At 42.5% G+C, this 17,408-nt stretch overlaps 1 protein-coding gene and 1 pseudogene across 5 annotated transcripts in view; one reads left to right on the top strand and one right to left on the bottom strand.

Moving 5' to 3' along the window:
• CCDC77 (coiled-coil domain containing 77) overlaps positions 1-17,408 on the bottom strand; it is a 48,196-nt gene that overhangs the window by 17,456 nt on the left and 13,332 nt on the right. For all 4 annotated transcript variants that reach the window (XM_045588376.1, XM_045588378.1, XM_036457973.2 and 1 more), the window contains exons 5-9: positions 17,186-17,328; positions 11,517-11,613; positions 10,053-10,125; positions 1,762-1,850; positions 93-241 (exon numbers count right to left, since the gene is read on the bottom strand). In XM_045588376.1, coding sequence (XP_045444332.1) covers positions 93-241; positions 1,762-1,850; positions 10,053-10,125; positions 11,517-11,613; positions 17,186-17,328 — 551 coding nt within the window. The remainder of the gene's footprint in view (positions 1-92; positions 242-1,761; positions 1,851-10,052; positions 10,126-11,516; positions 11,614-17,185; positions 17,329-17,408) is intronic.
• On the top strand, positions 8,124-9,245 carry LOC118730190 (annotated as a pseudogene). The gene has a single exon (XR_004991392.2). The product of XR_004991392.2 is annotated as a procathepsin L-like (transcript).

The following is a 17,408-nucleotide window of genomic DNA, read 5'->3' as shown; positions in this document are numbered from 1 at the left end:
TGACACTATGCTGCTAAAAGTATAAGACTTAACTTTTAAGCCACTCAGAAAATTTTTAAAAACTGTTGGGTAAAGCTTTCTTGAACACTCACTTTTTGGTAAGCTCTTTGATTTTGTCCTGATTTCTTTGGTGATGAACTTGTATTTCCTCAATGCGGATCCGTCTATCCTCCATGAGCCCTTCAACTTGCTCTCTAGAAAGCTTGGTCTGTTCTTCCAGCTGAGCCTGCAGGGCTTCCACCTAGACAGGCCAGAAAGGGTGAGATATCCACTTTTCTTTAAAATATATTTTATGATTTTAGAGAGGAAGGGAGAGGGAAAGAGAAGCATCAATGCTGAGAATCATTGACTGGCTGCCTCTTGCACGCCCCCTATAAGGGATCAAGCCCGTAACCCAGGCATGTGCCCTTGACCAGAACTGAACTGGGACCCCTCGGTCCCTAGGTCAACACTCTACCCATCGAACCAAACCAGCTAGGGCAAGGTATCTATTCTTCCCTGCCTCCCTTTAATCCTTGTCTCTAAAAATGAGCCTTTCTCCAGAAAAATTTAAAAAACAAACAACCCTGCCTCTCCAAACAACTATCGCAGGTGTTGGTCAGTGGTTAGAGTGTCTGCCCATACACTAAAGGGTCTCAAGTTCAATTCCTGGTCAAGGGCACATACCTGGGTTGCAGGTTCCATCTCTGGCCTGGTCAGGGTGTGTGCAGGAGGCAACCAATAGATGTGTCTCTCTCACATTGATGTTTTTCTCTCTCTTCTCCTCCCTTACTCCCTCCACTCTTTAAAAAAAAAAAAAAAAAAAAAAAAAAAATCAATGGAAAAAGTATCTTCCAGTGAGGATTCACACAAAAACAACAATACACAAATTAAAAAACAAAACAAAAGCAGAGCAGCAAGACAAATAGAAGAAAAACCTCAACAGGCACTCCTTCTTATTTAGTGACTTGTAAATGTGGTTAGGCTACACAAGAGCAGACTGTTCACACAGAACAAAGCATCTACATCACACAGAGAAAGCATGAAAGCCCAGTTTCCCATATCCAAGATTCTCACCTCTTCACTATCTCCCCTTTTAACTTTTAGCACTGTCTCCTTTTAAATACTTCCTAGTTGCACAAAAACAGAATGATTATTTTCTTTTTTTTTTTCATCTAAAAAGTGAACCAAAATGAGTATAATGTAATTTCCTTCTTTCTCTGAGTCTGAGTCTGGCTGTCTGACAACAAATGGAGATACATTACTGGCCAAAGACATAAATTGTCATTTAAATAAATATTTCCCCTCTCCCCACCTGATAGGGAAAGGAACTTGAGTGCGAGTAGATGAAAAAAATCATGGTTTCAAATGATAAAGTATTACCAGGTAGTAAGAGGAAGATTTGTTACTTTCTCAGACTTAAAACACAAACACCAAATAAATTTATATACCTCCCAAAGGCTGATCTATTAGCACAGACAACTGCAACTACTCTGTGTAACCCTCAGGCAACCATAAAGGGAATTCTTACTGTATGATGGTTTTGTTCCATAGGGCCTAGCATACAAGCTGAGTGAAATGAAGATTCAGAATAACATCTCTAGAATGGTTAATACAGAATAATTATTTTCTGTAAAGTAGAAATAACCTCAATTTTCTTAATCACATGATGCCTAGATAGAACATGTGTGCAAGGAGATACTTACATGGCAGTGAAGGCATGGTACGCAAAGCTAAGCTCATGGGTAGAAACTGTTCTGTCTGTCAAAACAAATTCTTTACCTGTAGGATGAGAGTTTGTATGTCTCTTTGATACTGCTCAGTTTCTTCTTTCTCTCTCATTGCTGGTTTTCTTTTGCTTACTTTAGAATCTAAAATAGAAAACAAATACAATAAAGACCTTTATTTAGCTTTTCTTTTTGCTCTTCAAGTTCAGCATTATTTTTGCAGAGGAGTTAAGTTTCCTTTATCTAAAAGAGAAGGAAAGGTAGAACAGTGAAAACTTACAATAACTTTAGTGATTAATTTTTCAAATAGGAGTCTCTATAAGGGAACTCTCCTTGAATGTCACCTGGATAATAAAACCAATCTTTCTGAAAAATAAACTACTGAATTTTTCTTTGAAGCTGTGTCTATTTTTGCAAAATCTTAATCAGAAAGGGAAAGGAATAAAAAAACCAAAATCTAAACATTTTGATTAGGATGTATCACCCAGTTTTTAAAAGACAAAATTATTGTTAAAATAAATAACACTGCACAGCTAATGTAGCTTAGTGGTTGAGCAATGACCTATCCTTCCCTCTCCCCACTGCCCGGGTTCTGAGCTTGATCCTCAATAGGGGGAGTGCAGGAGGTAGCCCATCAATGATTCTTACTGATCATTGATGTTTCTATCTCTCTCTCCCTCTCCCTTCCTCTCTGAAATCAATAAGAATATATACATATATATTAGAGGCCAGGTGCACAAAATTCATGCACAGGGCGATGGCATGTGTGTGCCTCTCAGCCCGGCCTGAACCCTTTTGCAATCTGGGACCACTGGCTACTAACTGCCCACCTTCCTACCTGCCTGATCGCCCCTAACCACTCACCTGCTTGTCCCTAACCCCTCTGCCTGCCTGCCTGATTGCCCCTAATTACTCACCTGCCTGCCTAATCTCCCCGAACTGCCTTTGCCTCAGTCTCTGCTGCTGTGGCTTCATTGGGAAGGACGTCCAGAAGGTCATTCAGCTGTCCAGTCTAATTAGTGTATTATGCTTTTTATTATTATAGATCCTAGAGGATCAATGCATGAAATTCATGCAAGGGGGGGGAGGACCCTCAGTCCAGCCTGTTCCCTCTCGCAATCTGGAACCCCTCAGGGGATGTCCGACTGCAATCTGGAACCCTTTGCTCCTAATTTCCCACCTGCTCTCTCCTTACCACTTTGCTTGCTGCTCCTTAGCGCTGCTGAGGAGGTGGGAGAAGCTCCCACCACGGCCACTGCACTTGCCAGCAATGAGCCTGGCTTCTGCCTGAGTGGTTCTCCAGCTATGGGACCACACTGACCACCAGGGGACAGCTCCTGTGTTGAGCATTTGCTCCTGGTGGTCAGTGCGCATCATAGCGACTAATTGTTCCACCATTAGTTCTGCTGTTCGGTCGATTTGCATATTAGGGTTTCATTATCTATATCTATGTATATAAAAACCCAGCAATTGGAATGGCAGAATGACCAGAATGACCAGTGGCTATGACATGCACTGTGTTAGACAACCAGCCTGATCTGGGCCCCGATTGGGTCCCCATCCCCAACACCCCGATTGGGGGCATGGCCAGCCAACCAACTACCTGTGGCCTTGCTGGTTGGGCCTGACAGGCCCCCATTGGTGCGGGCCAGCTGGACCCCACCCATGCGAATTTGTGCACCAGGCCTCTAATATAGGATATTTTAAAAAGCAACACTAAAATTGTACAGAACAAAATTTAATTCCTTGTATAATTCAAGAAGCTCATGCTAAGGGAATAAATCTTAAAGGTACTCACCATAAGAAAAAAAACAAACATGTAACTATGTGTGATGATGGATGTTAACTAAACTTACTGTTGTAATGATCTTATAATATACTAGGGGCCAGTGCACAAAATTCGTGCACAGGGGGAGGTCCCCTCAGCCCAGCCTGGACCCTCTCCAATCCAGGACTCCTTAGGGAATGTCTGACTGTCAGTTTTGGCCTGACCCCAGGGATCGGACCCAAACCGGCAGTTGGACATCTCTCTCACAATCCGGGGCTGCTGCCTCCTAACTGCTCACCTGCCTGCCTGCCTGATTGCCCCTAACTGACCCAAGTCAGCCCAATCACCCCTAACCATCTCTGCCTGCCAGCCTGATCACCCTTAATTGCCCCCCCACTGACCTACTCACCCCCCCCCACCCTTAGTATTCTCCTGCTAGCCTGGTTGCCCCAACTGCTCCCCCTGCCAGCCTGATCACCCCCAACTGCCTCTCCCATTGGCCCGGTTGCATTGCCCCCCTCTGTCAGCCTGGTCGCCTCTCACTTCCCTCTCCTGCCGACCTGGTTGCCCCATACAGCCTGCTGGCCAGTCGTTTGGTCATCCCTCACTAATCCCTCTGCTGGCCTGGTTGCCCCACGCAACTTGCTGTTTGGTTGTTAATGTGAGGGTGTCATGACCAATTTGCATATTACCCTTTTATTAGTATAGATAGAAATATCAAACCATTATGCTGTATACCAGAAACTGATATAATGTTATATTTTCAATTATCTATACTAATAAAAGGGTAAAATGCTAATTAGACCAAATGACTGGCCATTTTCTGAACGTCCGACTTCCTTCCAGACAAAGTCATGGTGGTGGGGGCCAAGGCAGAGGTGGTTAAGGCGATCAGCCAGTAGGGGAGGGCAGTTGAGGACCATCAGGTCGGCAGGGGAGGGCAGTTGGGGGCCATAAGGCTGGCAGGGAGGTGTTAGGGGTTATCCGGCAGGCAAGTGGTTAGGAGCCAGCGGTCCTGGATTGTGAGAGGGATGTCCGACTGCCATTGAGGGGTCCTTGATTGGAGAGGGTGCATGTCAGGCTGAGGGACACCACCCCACATGCATTAATTTCGTGCACTGGAACCCTAGTCCTACATAATAAAAGGCTAATATGCAAATTGTCCCTTTGACTGGGTGGTATTTTTTTGTTTTGTTTTTTAATATATTTTATTGATTTTTTTTTTTTTTAGAGAGTGGAAGGGAGAGAGATAGAGAGCCAGAAACATCGATGAGAGAGAAACATCGACCAGCCGCCTCCTGCACACCCCTCACTGAGGATATGCCCGCAACCAACGTACATGCCCTTGACCGGAATCTAACCCGGGACCTTTCAGTCCGCAGTCTGCCACTGAGCCAAAGAGATTTCGGCTGACTGGGTGTTTAATCAGGGGGCAGGGGCAGCTGGCCAACTGCCTGCATCCTCCCAGCTGACCCTGACCCTGATAAGCCACCCCATCCCGATCTGGGGTAGGGCTGGCCAGCCAATTTTCTGCTGACCCTCACTCCAACTGGCCCCATACCCAAGCAACTTGCCCCCCAACTGGGAGAAGGGCAGGTCGGCCAACAACCCACAGTTCCTCCCCCAGGCCAGCCCTGCTGAATCAGCCCAAATTGGGGCAGGTTGGCTAGATCCCACCTGTACACAAATTCGTGCACTGGGCTTCTAGTATTTCAGTGAAAAAAAGAAAATTAAGATTTCCATTAAAAGAGAGAGATAAGATGACTGGGGCTTAGAGGGGCTAAGTAATACTCTGTGCTTCCATAAGTTTTCCAAGTCTGTTTTACAACCTGTCACCATAGGCGCACACGCGCACACACACACACACACACTAGAGGTCCGATCTACAAAGATTCATGCAAGAATGGGCATTCCTTCCTTGGCTGCTGGCACTGCCTTCCCACTGGCTAAAGCCAACTTTCTGCATTCTCATGCTGCCCAGAGGACTGGAGCAGCTAGGGAGATATGGAATGCCTGCATCATCACCATATTTGTTGGGTTAATTTGCATAATTACTCCTGATTGGCTGGTGGGCATCGCAAAGGTATGGTCAATTTGCATCTTACTCTTTTATTAATGTAGACTTATAGATATATTTAAATATCTTTATTAATTTCAGAGAGAAAGGGAGAAGGGTAGCGAGATAGAAACATTAATAATGAGAGAGAATCACTGATGAGCTACCTCCTGCAGGCCCATACTGAGGACCAAACCTGAAATTTGGGCATGTGCCCTTGGCTGGAATAGGACCCTTCAGTCTGCAGACCGATGCTCTATCCACTGAGCCAAACCAGCTACACTGTTGGCCCAATATGCCAAGGTTGTGGGTTCAATCCCCAGTTGGGCACATATAAGCAGCATCCGGGAGGAAAACCAAGATGGCAGCCTAGGTAAGCACATAAACTGCAGCCGTGCACAACAATCTCAAAACAACTAAAAGACAGAAAGGACATCATCCAAAATGACAGGAAAGCTGGCTGAGTGGGAAATCTACAACTAGAAAAGAGAGAGGCTCACAGATCAGAGGAGCTGTGAAGCGCTGAGGTAAGGAGACGCACCCACAGAGAGGAAAGGCAGCCGAATGCCTGGCTGTGGAAGGGGAAAGGAAGCCCCCAACTGCACTGAACCCCAGCTCCGACTGTACTGAACCCCAGCCCTGGCCAAAACGCTGTGGACCAGGCTAATATGGATGGAGTCTGGACTGTAGAGAAAGGCACCTGGAGACTCAGAGACTGGGAGACTAGAAGGAGGCGGGAGCCAAAGCGGGCAGGGTCTAGAGTGGCAAGTGAGTGTGAACAGAGAGATCTGACCAGGGAGGTTGCCGCAGCAGCCTCTCCATAGTGAAAGGAGTTGGAAGCTCCTGACTGCACTGAATTCCAGTTCTGACTGCACAGGGGATCTGTGGAAGGCAGAGGTCTGAGGCGCACACAGAAGGGCAGGATTGATGGGAAGCCAAGACTGTAGGCTCAGTCCTGAGACTCCGCCCCATCCAAGCTGAGCGCAGAGGCTTTTGCAAAAAAAAATTTTGCAAGTCTGATCCTATAAGATTGTCTCCAATACCAAAGGTATCCCAGCGTAGACACAGCTGATACTCACATCCAATTGGCCTGGAGGTCAATTCCTCCCAGTGATACCAACAAAAATCAAGACTTAAGTACAACAAGGCTGTACACGCAATACACGAAGGGGAGCACCAAAAGTGTCTACCTCAGGTAACTGGGGCCATATAGGACACCTAGCACACAAAACCACCCTATCAACTCAGGGAAGCAGCGAAAATGCCGAGACAAGGAAAGAGATCTCAAACAAAAGAAATGGAGGAGAACAAAAGACTGGATATAGAGTTCAAAACCATGGTTTTAAGGTTTTTCAAGAATTTCTTAGAAAAGGCCAATAAATTTAGCGAGACCCTTGAGGATATGAAAAAGGACCAACAAGAAATTAAATATACACTGACTGAAATAAATAATATTATCCAAAGACCCAATAACAGACTAGAAAAACACAAGAATCAAGTCAAAGATTTGGAGTACAGAGAGGCAAAGAACACTCCTCTAGAGAAGCAAGAAGAAAATAGAATCCAGAAAGTTGAAGATAGTGTAAGGAGCCTCTGGGACAACTTCAAGCATACCAACATCCAAATTATGGAGATGCCAGAAAAAGAGAGAGAGCAAGATACTGAAAACCTATTTGAAGAAATAATGTCAGAAAACTTACCCCACCTGGTGAAAGAAATAGACTTACAAGTCCAGGAAGTGCACAGAACCCCAAACAAAAGGACTCCAAAGAGGACCACACCAAGACACATCATAATTAAAATGCCAAGGGCAAAAGACAAAGAGAGAATCTTACAAGCAGCAAGAGAAAAACAGTTAGTTACCTATAAGGGAGCACCCCTACAATTATCAGCTGATTTTTCAACAGAAACTACACAGGCCAGATGGGAGTGGCAAGAAATATTCAGTGATGAATAGCAAGAACCTACAACCAAGATTACTCTACCCAGCAAAGCTATCATTCAGAATTGAAGGTCAGATAAAGAGTTTCACAGATAAGAAAAAGCTAAAGGAGTTTATTACCACCAAACCAGTATTATTCTTTAAGAAGAGGCAGAAGAAAAGTAAAGATTAAAAATTATGATAAACAAATAGACAACAGTGAATCTAAAAATCAAGTGAATTAAAAATCTGAGGAACAGAATATTCACGAAGTGAATATAATAGAATCAGGGGCAAAGAAAGGGAGTGGATTGATAATTATCAGGGGGAAAGAGGTGTGGGGGGTGCAGGAAAAGACTGGACTAATATCGTACACCTATAGATGAGGACAATAGTGGGGGGGAGGTAAGGGCAGAGGGTGGGGTGGGAACTGGGTGGAAGGGAGCTATGGGAGAAAAGGGAGAAACAATTGTAATAATCTGAGCAATAAAGATTTATTAAATTCAAAGAAAGAAGCAACCAATGAATGCATAAATAAGTGGAACAACAGGTCAATGTTTCTCTATTTCTCTCCCTTCCCCCCTCTCTCTCAAATCAATAAATAGGTCGGAGATCCACGACCCACACGTGCAGACAGCGCCTGCTTGGCCGCACCCCTGAAGGTGTTGTAACATGAATCCTTCATTCTTCTTGATTGCCCTTTACTTAGGAATAGCTTCAGCTGCTCCAAAACTTGATGGAAGTTTAGAGGCATGCTGGCACCGGTGGAAGGCAACGCACAGAAAACTATATGGCTCGAATGGAGAAGGATGGAGGAGATCAGTGAGGGAGAAGGATATGAAAATGATCGACCTGCACAACCAAGAATACAACCTAGGGAGACAGACCTTCACCTTGGCAATGAATGCTTTTGGTGACATGACCAATGAAGAATTCACGCAGGTGATGAATAGCCATCAGAACCTGAAGCACAAGAGAAGGGAAGTGTTTTGGGAATCTTACGCTGCTGAAATCCCCCCAGCCGTGAATTGGAGGGAAGAAGGCTATGTAACCCCCGTGAAGAACCAGGGTCACTGTGGTTCTTGTTGGGCATTTAGTGCAACTGGTGCCCTTGAAGGACAGATGTTCGGGAAAACTGGCAAACTTATCTCACTGAGTGAGCAGAACCTTGTGGACTGCTCTCAAGCTCAAGGCAATGAGGGCTGCAATGATGGCCTACTGGATAATACCTTCCAGTATGTGAAGTCCAACGAAGGCCTGGACTCAGAAGAGTCCTAACCATATCAAGCAAAGGATGGACCCTGCAAATACAGGCCCGAGGATTCTGTGGCCAATGTCACTGGCTCCGTGGACATCCCTGAGCAGGAGAGTGCCCTCATGAAGGCAGTGGCAACTGCGGGGCCCATCTCTGTTGCTATAGATGCAAGCCATCTTAGCTTCCAGTTCTATGAAGATGGCATTTATTAAGAATGGCACTGCAGCAGCGTGGATCTAAGTCATGGCATTCTGGTGGTTGGCTATGGCTGTGAAGGAGAAGACTCAAGGAACAATAAATATTGGATTGTCAAGAACAGCTGGGGTGAAGCTTGGGGCAAAAAGGGCTACATAAAGATGGCCAAAGACCGTAACAACTACTGTGGAATCGCCACCGCGGCCATCTATCCTACTGTGTGAGATGATGGCGATAAAGAAAGCACTGATTGAGAACAGGATATCCAGAGAAGGCATTTCTATATTAAAACTGACCACATTTTACTTAATGGGATACAATACTTGAATCTTGAAGATCCAAACTGTGATTTGAATTCTGTGTTTTACATTGGTGAAAATGTTACCCCCTCTTTTATAAGGATGTATAAGTTTTTACCTTTTAAAATAAAACTTGCCAAAACCAGTTTGGCTCAGTGGATAGAGCGTCAGCCTGCGGACTGAAAGGTCCCAGGTTCGATTCCAGTCAAGGGCATGTACCTTGGTTGTGGGTACATCCCCAGTAGGGGGGGGTGTGCAAGAGGCAGCTGATTGATGTTTCTCATCGATGTTTCTAACTCTCTATTCCTCTCTCTTCCTCTTTGTAAAAAATCAATAAAATATATTTTTAAAAAGTAAAATAAATAAAACTTAATTTTTATTATTTAAAAATAAAATAAAATCAATAAATAAAACTAATTAAACAAACAAAAACATCATGGAAGGGAAAAAAAAAAACAACACAAAAAAACAACCTCAAGCCGAAGCCAGTTTGGCTCAGTGGTAGAGCATCGATCTGCGGACTGAAAGGTCCCAGGTTCGATTTCAGTCAAGGGCATGTACATTGGTTGCAGGCACATCCCCGGTAGGGGGTGTGCAAGAGGCAGCTGGTCGATGTTTCTCTCTCATTGATGTTTCTAGCTCTCTATTTCTCTCCCTTCCTCTCTGTAAAAAACAATAAAATATATTAAAGACAATGTTAAAAAACAAACAAACAAACAAAACAACTTCAAACTTACCAAGAGATATCATTATAAACATTCATTTATCTCTGTATAGTAAGAAAAAAATCCTAATTATTTGCACTGTGTTTCTGAATTCTGCACCAGTGAGAATTTATAATATGGTTGGTACCTGCTTTGAAAGCTGAAGATTCATTCTGTACACAAATATCTACAGTCTGGATAGTCTTTTGGAGAACGCTGACCTGAAAAAAAAAAAAAGTTTAGAAATAGCCTTCCTATATATGTGATGTTTCACTTTAGAGCTTTAATGCCACAGATCAACACTATTCATAAATTAAATTGGTCAAAATTGATAAACTCATATGGGAATGTCACACATATGAGATCAAACTGGACAAAGTAACAAACTAAATAAAACCCAGTGTTGGTAATATAAAGTAAAAACAAACAAAAGAGCTGAAACCGATTTGGCTCAGTGGATAGAGCATCAGCCTGCGGACTGAAGGGTCCCCGGGTTTGATTCCCGTCAAGGGCATGTACCTTGGTTGCGGGCACATCCCCAGTAGGGGGCGTGCAAGAGGCAGCTGATCGACGACTCTCCCATCGACGTTTCTAACTCTCTATCTCTCTCCCTTCCTCTCTGTAAAAAATCAATAAAATATATTTAAAAAGAAAGAAAGAAAAAAAAAACAACAACAAACAAACAAAAGAAAACCTTCAGGGTAATTTAGTAATATCTGCTTTTTAAAAAAATGGTCTTTGCTTGGCTAGTGTGGCTAGGTCGTTGAGCATCAACCTAGGAAACAGGAGGTCACAGTTTGATTCCTGGTCAGGGCACATGTCCCAGTGGGGGCTGTGCAAGAGGTAGCCGATCAATGATTCTCTCTCATCACTGATGTTCCTATCTCTCTCTCCCTCTCCCTTCCTCTCTGAAATCAATAAAAAAAATTTTTTTAAAAAGTGGTCTTTGGCCCTAACCAGTTTGGCTCAGTGGATAGAGCATCAACCTATGGCCTGAAGGGTCCCAGATTCAATTCCGCTCAAATATATATCAATAAATAAATAAATAAATAAATAAATAAATAAATAAATAAATAAATATATATATTTTAAAAAGTGGCCTTTACAAAGGCCTTTAGGAAAGTAATGGAAATATAGACATATACATATGTAGGCTCAATCCCTGACTCTGGTAGTGGTGCATGTGAAAGGCAACCAATTGATGTGTCTTTCTCACATCAATGTTTCTCTCTGTCTCTTCCCCTCTCTTCCATTCTCTCTAAAAATCAATTAAAAAATATCCTCAGTGAGGATTAAAAAATAACCACCACAAAACAACCAATTTTCCTTTCAAATCTCATCCAAAACATCTACTGCTCTGTGCTGTAGATTTCCAAGTAGTGAAATGGGTAAATAATGCTACTTTCCAAAAAATTTGAAGAAAAAGAATAAAAATCAAAAAGCGTTTTGTAACTATAGAAAATGCTTTGAGAACTTATGTAGACATGGGAGTATGATAACTAATTATCCTTCTAACTTCTTTAGCAAGCGCCAAAATATCTCTGATTATGGATCCAAGACCATATTTTGTTAAAGCCATGTCTACCATGCTATCTATACCAAGATTACTTACTTTGTTGGGAGGCTCCTTATAAAAATAGGTCACTTCTCCAGTGTCTGTTCCCACAAGAGCCAAGAGATTCTGAATCTTTTTCTTGTCTTCCAGCTCCCTGTAATTCTCATAAAGATAAGCACACATTATGTCCAGATTAAGTAAAATTTTTAAAAAGATCTCCCTTCTGACTTACTTGTTTAAATAATGGTAACCTCAAACTAAAATTGAATAGGATTTATTTAGACCTCAGCAATAACTTTGAAAACATCAGGTACTTATACTTAGAGATTCAGAGAGAAGGGGCCAGAAACTAATTTCTTAGTTGGTTCTAGAAAAGCACTGTAGTGGTGGTAGGCTTATTACTCCTTTTCAGAACTGATGTAAGTTCACTAGAGGCCCAGTGCACGAATTCATGCATGGGTGGGGTCTAGCCAGCCTGCGCTAATGAGGTGCCCGGCTGGCAAAAAGGAGGGGAGGCAGAGGTTGGTTAGCTGGCCCGCCCCCTGGCTGAACTCCTGGTTGAGAGGACAATTTGCATATTAGCTGGTATATAAGATTCTCTCGACTAACCAGCAGCACTGCAGGTAGCTGTATCTCTCTCCAGAACTGACATCAGTTAAGGGAAACTGCCTCAGCCAAAGAGTAGTCCGCAGCCAGTGCCTGGCTAAGGAAGGATACAAAAGCCCAATCCCCTTGGCTCAATTCAGGTTATTGAGACATCCTGTGACACTGGCTGAGTCCAGCTGTAATTAAACCTCAGTTCAACTTCTGCCCAATCAAACTTTTCTTATTCCCTCATAAGTAGTTATTCCTGAAAACCTTCCCCAATAAACCTCCTGCAAGTAAATTTACATTGCAGAGTATGTTTTCCACGGAATCCAACCTAAAACAGTATATATCAGACTAGAGGCCTGATGCACAGATTCGTGCACTGGTGGGGTCCTTCAGCCTGGCCTGTACCCTCTCGCAATCCAGGACCCCTGGGGGCATGTCAGACTGCCAGTTTCAGCCCAATCCCCACAGGCCAGACCGAGGTTCTCAAAGTCAATCGGCCTAAGGGTCAATGCTCCCAGTGATGCCAACACCAATCAAGGCTCAACTACAACAAGACTGTGCACAAAGCCAACACAGGGGCACACCTAGAGTGCCCACCTCAGGTTGGGAGGCTGAGACTACTGGGCCCTACAGGACTCCTACTATACAAGGCCACTCTACAAATTCCAGGAGACATAGCAGCTCTACCTAATACATAGAAACAAACATAGGGAAGCAGCCAAAATGTGGGGACAAAAAAACATTTAAAAAATGAAAGAACAGGAGAAATCTCCAGAAAAAGAATTAAAAGAAATGGAAGCAAGAAAACTATCACATACAGAGTTCAAAACAATGATTATAAGGATGCTCAAGGAACTTAATGAGAACTTCAAGGAACTAAGTGAGCACTTCAAAGAACTTAGTGAGAACATCAACATAAAAAATGACAAGTTAGTTATCAAAACTGGTTTGGCTCAGTGGATAGAGCGTCGGCCTGCACACAGGTTCGATTCCGGTCAGGGGCATGTATCTTGGTTGCGGGCACATCCCCAGAAGGGGATGTGCAGGAGGCAGTTGATCAATGATTCTCTCTCATCAATGTTTCTAACTCTCTATCCCTCTCTCTTCCTCTCTGTAAAAAATCATTAGATTTATTTTTTTTTTTAATGAAGGATACACTAACTGAAATTAAGAATAACTTAGAAGGAATCAATAGCAGAGTAGAGGATATCGAGAATCAAATCAAAGATCAGAATAGCAAAAAGAAAAAAGAATCCAAAAATATGAAGACTAAGGAGCCACTGGGACAACTTCAAGCAAACTATTCACATGACAGGGCTATCAAAAAGAGAAGAGAGGGAGCAAGAAGTTGAAAACCTATTTGAAGAAATAATGACAGAAAACTTCCCTTACCTGGTGAAAGAAATAGATATACAAGTTAAGGAAGCGCAGAGAGTCCCAAACAAGATGAACCCACAGAGGCCCACACCAAGACATATTATAATTTAAATGATAAAGGTAAAAGCTAAAGAGAGAATCTTAAAAGCAGCAAGAGAAAAGCAAGGGAACACCCATAAGAATGTCAGCTGATTTCTCAACAGAAACCTTGCAGGCCAGAAGGAAGTGGCAAGGACACTATTCAAAGTGAAGACTAGCAAGGACCTACAACCAAGATTACTCTACTCAGCAAAGCTATCATTCGGAATTAAAGGTCAGATAAAGAGCTTCACAGACAAGAAAAAACTAAAGAAGTTCATCACCACCAAACCAGTACCATGTTTCCCCGAAAATAAGACATCCTCGGAAAATAAGGTTTCCTACTTACAGGTTTCCTTCTGAGTGAAATATAAGGCATCCCCCTGAAAATAAGGCTCCCCCTAGGCTAAACATAAGAGATTTGGTCCACTGATTTTTGAAAGAAATGGAGTCACAAGAAATTCACCAGGAAATTCAGGAATTGGATTGTTACGATGATGTTCCAGAAGATGATGACATGATTGTCATTGAATAAATGAGTAAATTCTTGATACTGTAGGATTCACAGTTTGTCTGGTTTGTGTTGACAACTACCGTACTACCATACCGTATACAGGTAATAAATTTCCTTTATTTTCATCTAACAATAAATGTGTACCATATTCTTCTTCATGGAAAAATAAGACATCCCCTGAAAATAAGACCTAGCACATCTTTGGAAGCAAAAATTAATATAAGACACTGTCTTATTTTCAGGGAAACAGGGTATTACATGAAATGTTGAAAGGTGGAGGAGGAGGAAGAGGAGAAGGAGAAAAACAAGGAGGGGAGGAGGAAGAAGGGAGCAGAAAGAGGAGGACAAGAGGAAGTGAAGAAGAAAAAGGAGGAGGAAAGAGGAGGAAGGGGAGGAGGAGATAAAAAATAGAACAATAACATGGCAATAAATACATATCTATCAAAATTTGAATCTAGCCCTGGCTGGTTTGGATCAGTGGATAAAGCATTGGTCTGTAGATCGAAGGGTCCCAGGTTCGATTCCAGTCAAGGGTACATGCCTGGGTTGCGGGTTCGATCCCCAGTAGGGGATTGTGCAGGAGGCAGCCAATTAATGATTCTCTCTCATCATTGATATTTCTCTATCTCCCTTTTCCTCTCCCTTCCTCTCTGAAACCAATAAAAATATATTAAAAAAAAAAAAAAAAAAAAGAAAAAAGAAAAAAAAAGAAAGAGCCGAAACCGGTTTGGCTCAGTGGATAGAGCATCGGACTACGGACTGAAATGTCCCGGGTTCGATTCCGGTCAAGGGCATGTACCTTGGTTGCGGGCACATCCCCAGTGGGGGGTGTGCAAAAGGCAGCTGGTTGATGTTTCTCTCTCATCGACATTTCTAACTCTCTATCCCTCTCAATTCATCTCCGTGTAAAATCAATAAAAATATATTTAAAAAAAAAAAAAAAGAAAGAAAGCAAGCAAGTTAAGTGGCTTCAAGTGGCTGGGACTAAATCAAAATTTTAATATAATAAACTGTCAGATCTTTAAAAAAATTGAATTTAGCCCTAGTTGGTTTGGCTCAGTGGATAGAGCATCAGCCTGTGTACTGAAGGGCCCCAAGTTGGATCCCCAGTGGGGGGCGTGTGGGAGGCAGTCAATCAATGATTCTCTCTCATCACTGATGTTTCTATCTCTCTCTCCCTCTCCCTTCGTCTCTGAAATCAATAAAAATGTATTTAAAAAAATTAAACCTAAAAATCAAATATATGAGCCTAACCAGTTGGTCAAGGACAACAGGGGGGTGGGGGCATGAGTGGGGAGTGGTGCGGGATGGGAATGGGAGGGATGAAGACAATTATGTGATACCTTAATCAATAAAGAAATTTTAAAAAATCAAAATAAACAATGAATCTAATGAACAAAATAAACTGATGAATAAAATATAACCAGAGGCATGAAAACATAGAAAAGACTGACAAATCTCAGAGGGAAGGGAGGCACGAAGAGATTACCCAAATAACTTATAGGTATCTACGCATTACCTATGGACACAGACAATAAGGTGATGAAGACTCGGGGTGTGGCAGACGGGTGGAGGGGGGCATAGGCGTAGGGAAGGAAAGGAAGACATCTATAATTCTCTCAACAATAAAGATTAAAAACAAAATAAAGACAAAGACATATGCATCCATATGTTCCATTGCAGCATATTTGTGATAGCCAAGATATGGGAGCAACCTAAATATCCATCATAGATGAATGGATAAACAAATGTTGCAATATACAATGGAATATGACTCAGCCATAAAAAATAATGAAACTTTGTCATCTGCAGCAACATGGATGGACCTTCAGGGTACTGTGCTTAGCAAAATAAATCATACAGAGAAAAAAAAAAGCCATATGATTTCACTTACATGTGGAATCAAAAGAATAAACAAAGAAGCAGAATAGGAACAGACTCACAGATAAGAAAATATTTTGATGGTTGCCAGATGGGAGTTTGGGGAATGGGTGAAAAACAAAGGGATTAAGAAGTACACATTGAGCCGAAGCTGGTTTGGCTCAGTGGATAGAGCGTTGGTCTGCGGATGGAAAGGTCCCAGGTTCAATTCCGTTCAGGGGCATGTACGTTGGTTGCAGGCACATCCTCGGTAGGGATGTTTCTTTCTTATCGATGTTTCTAGCTCTCTATCTCTCTCCCTTCCTCTCTGTAAAAAAATCAATAAAATATATTTTTTTTAAAAAAGAAGTACACATTGGTAGGTACAGAACAGTTATGGTATATAATGTACAGTATAGGGATTATAGTCAATAATATTGTATAATTATGTATGGTGCCAGGTGGGTACTATTTTATTGGGGTGATCACTGTGTAAGTTATATAAATGTCTAATCATTGGGTTGTACACATGAAACTAATGATACTGTATATCAACTGCAACTGAAAAGTACAAAATTATTATTTTTTAGAAGTGTACTATAATGGATGCTGTGGACACTGCTCAGATACCACCTTTAGGATCAAGACCCCTAACCTTCAGTTTTTGAGTCCTTCTCCAGGAATTTCCTTTGGCTGAAGGGGGCTGCCTCTCTCAAGTTTACACCTCCTCTCTGGTGGCAGGCTACATGAAATGAATGATTGCTGTGAAGGAACAAAAGTCTGATTCCTCTGCTTCTGAAAAGCTGTCCCAGCCTCAGAGCTTCCTATAGGGTTGGCTTTGGTTACCACTGTATCGCAGTTCAAATTCTTCCCCTGCTCAAGTCTCCTCACATATGTCATTCTTTTTTTTACATATGTCATTCTTTTCTTTAATATATTTTATTGATTTTGTACAGAGAGAAAGGGAGAGAGATAGCAAGTTAGAAACATCAATGAGAGAGAGTCAACGATCAGCTGCCTCTTGCACAGCCCCTTCTGGGGATGTGCCCGCAACCAAGGTACATGCCCTTGACCAGAATTGAACCCAGGACCCTTCAGTCCCCAAGCCGACGCTCTATCCACTGAGCTAAACCGGTTTCGGCTACATATGTCATTCTTGAGAGCCTCCCTACTTTCAGTCCTGCAGGCAAATCTCCATCTCAGAGTCTTTTTCCTGGGAAATACAACCTAACAGGATTACCACAGAGAAACTTATCTTAATTTAGAAATATAACTCTCACATTTCCCTTCTCCTACTTGGTACCTGATTCTCAATCGATCATTTTCTGAGTAGAGGCGCAAAACATGTTCCCGTTCCTGGAAGAGGCAGACTTGCATATCACTTAGAGCTTTCTGCAATTCAGCAATCTCTTCTTCCCTCTGCTGCAAATCCCATTCTATTTTGCGCTGGGGGGAAAAAAGTAGTTGAAAAGATTGAGCCTCACAGGAATATCTCTTATTGGACATGGAAAAGTGAGTTTTTGTAG

This window comes from Pipistrellus kuhlii, unplaced genomic scaffold, assembly GCF_014108245.1.
Source record: "Pipistrellus kuhlii isolate mPipKuh1 unplaced genomic scaffold, mPipKuh1.p scaffold_m20_p_3, whole genome shotgun sequence".
NCBI classification, from domain to species: Eukaryota; Metazoa; Chordata; class Mammalia; order Chiroptera; family Vespertilionidae; genus Pipistrellus; species Pipistrellus kuhlii.
This window is presented reverse-complemented; position numbering and strand designations above follow the sequence as displayed.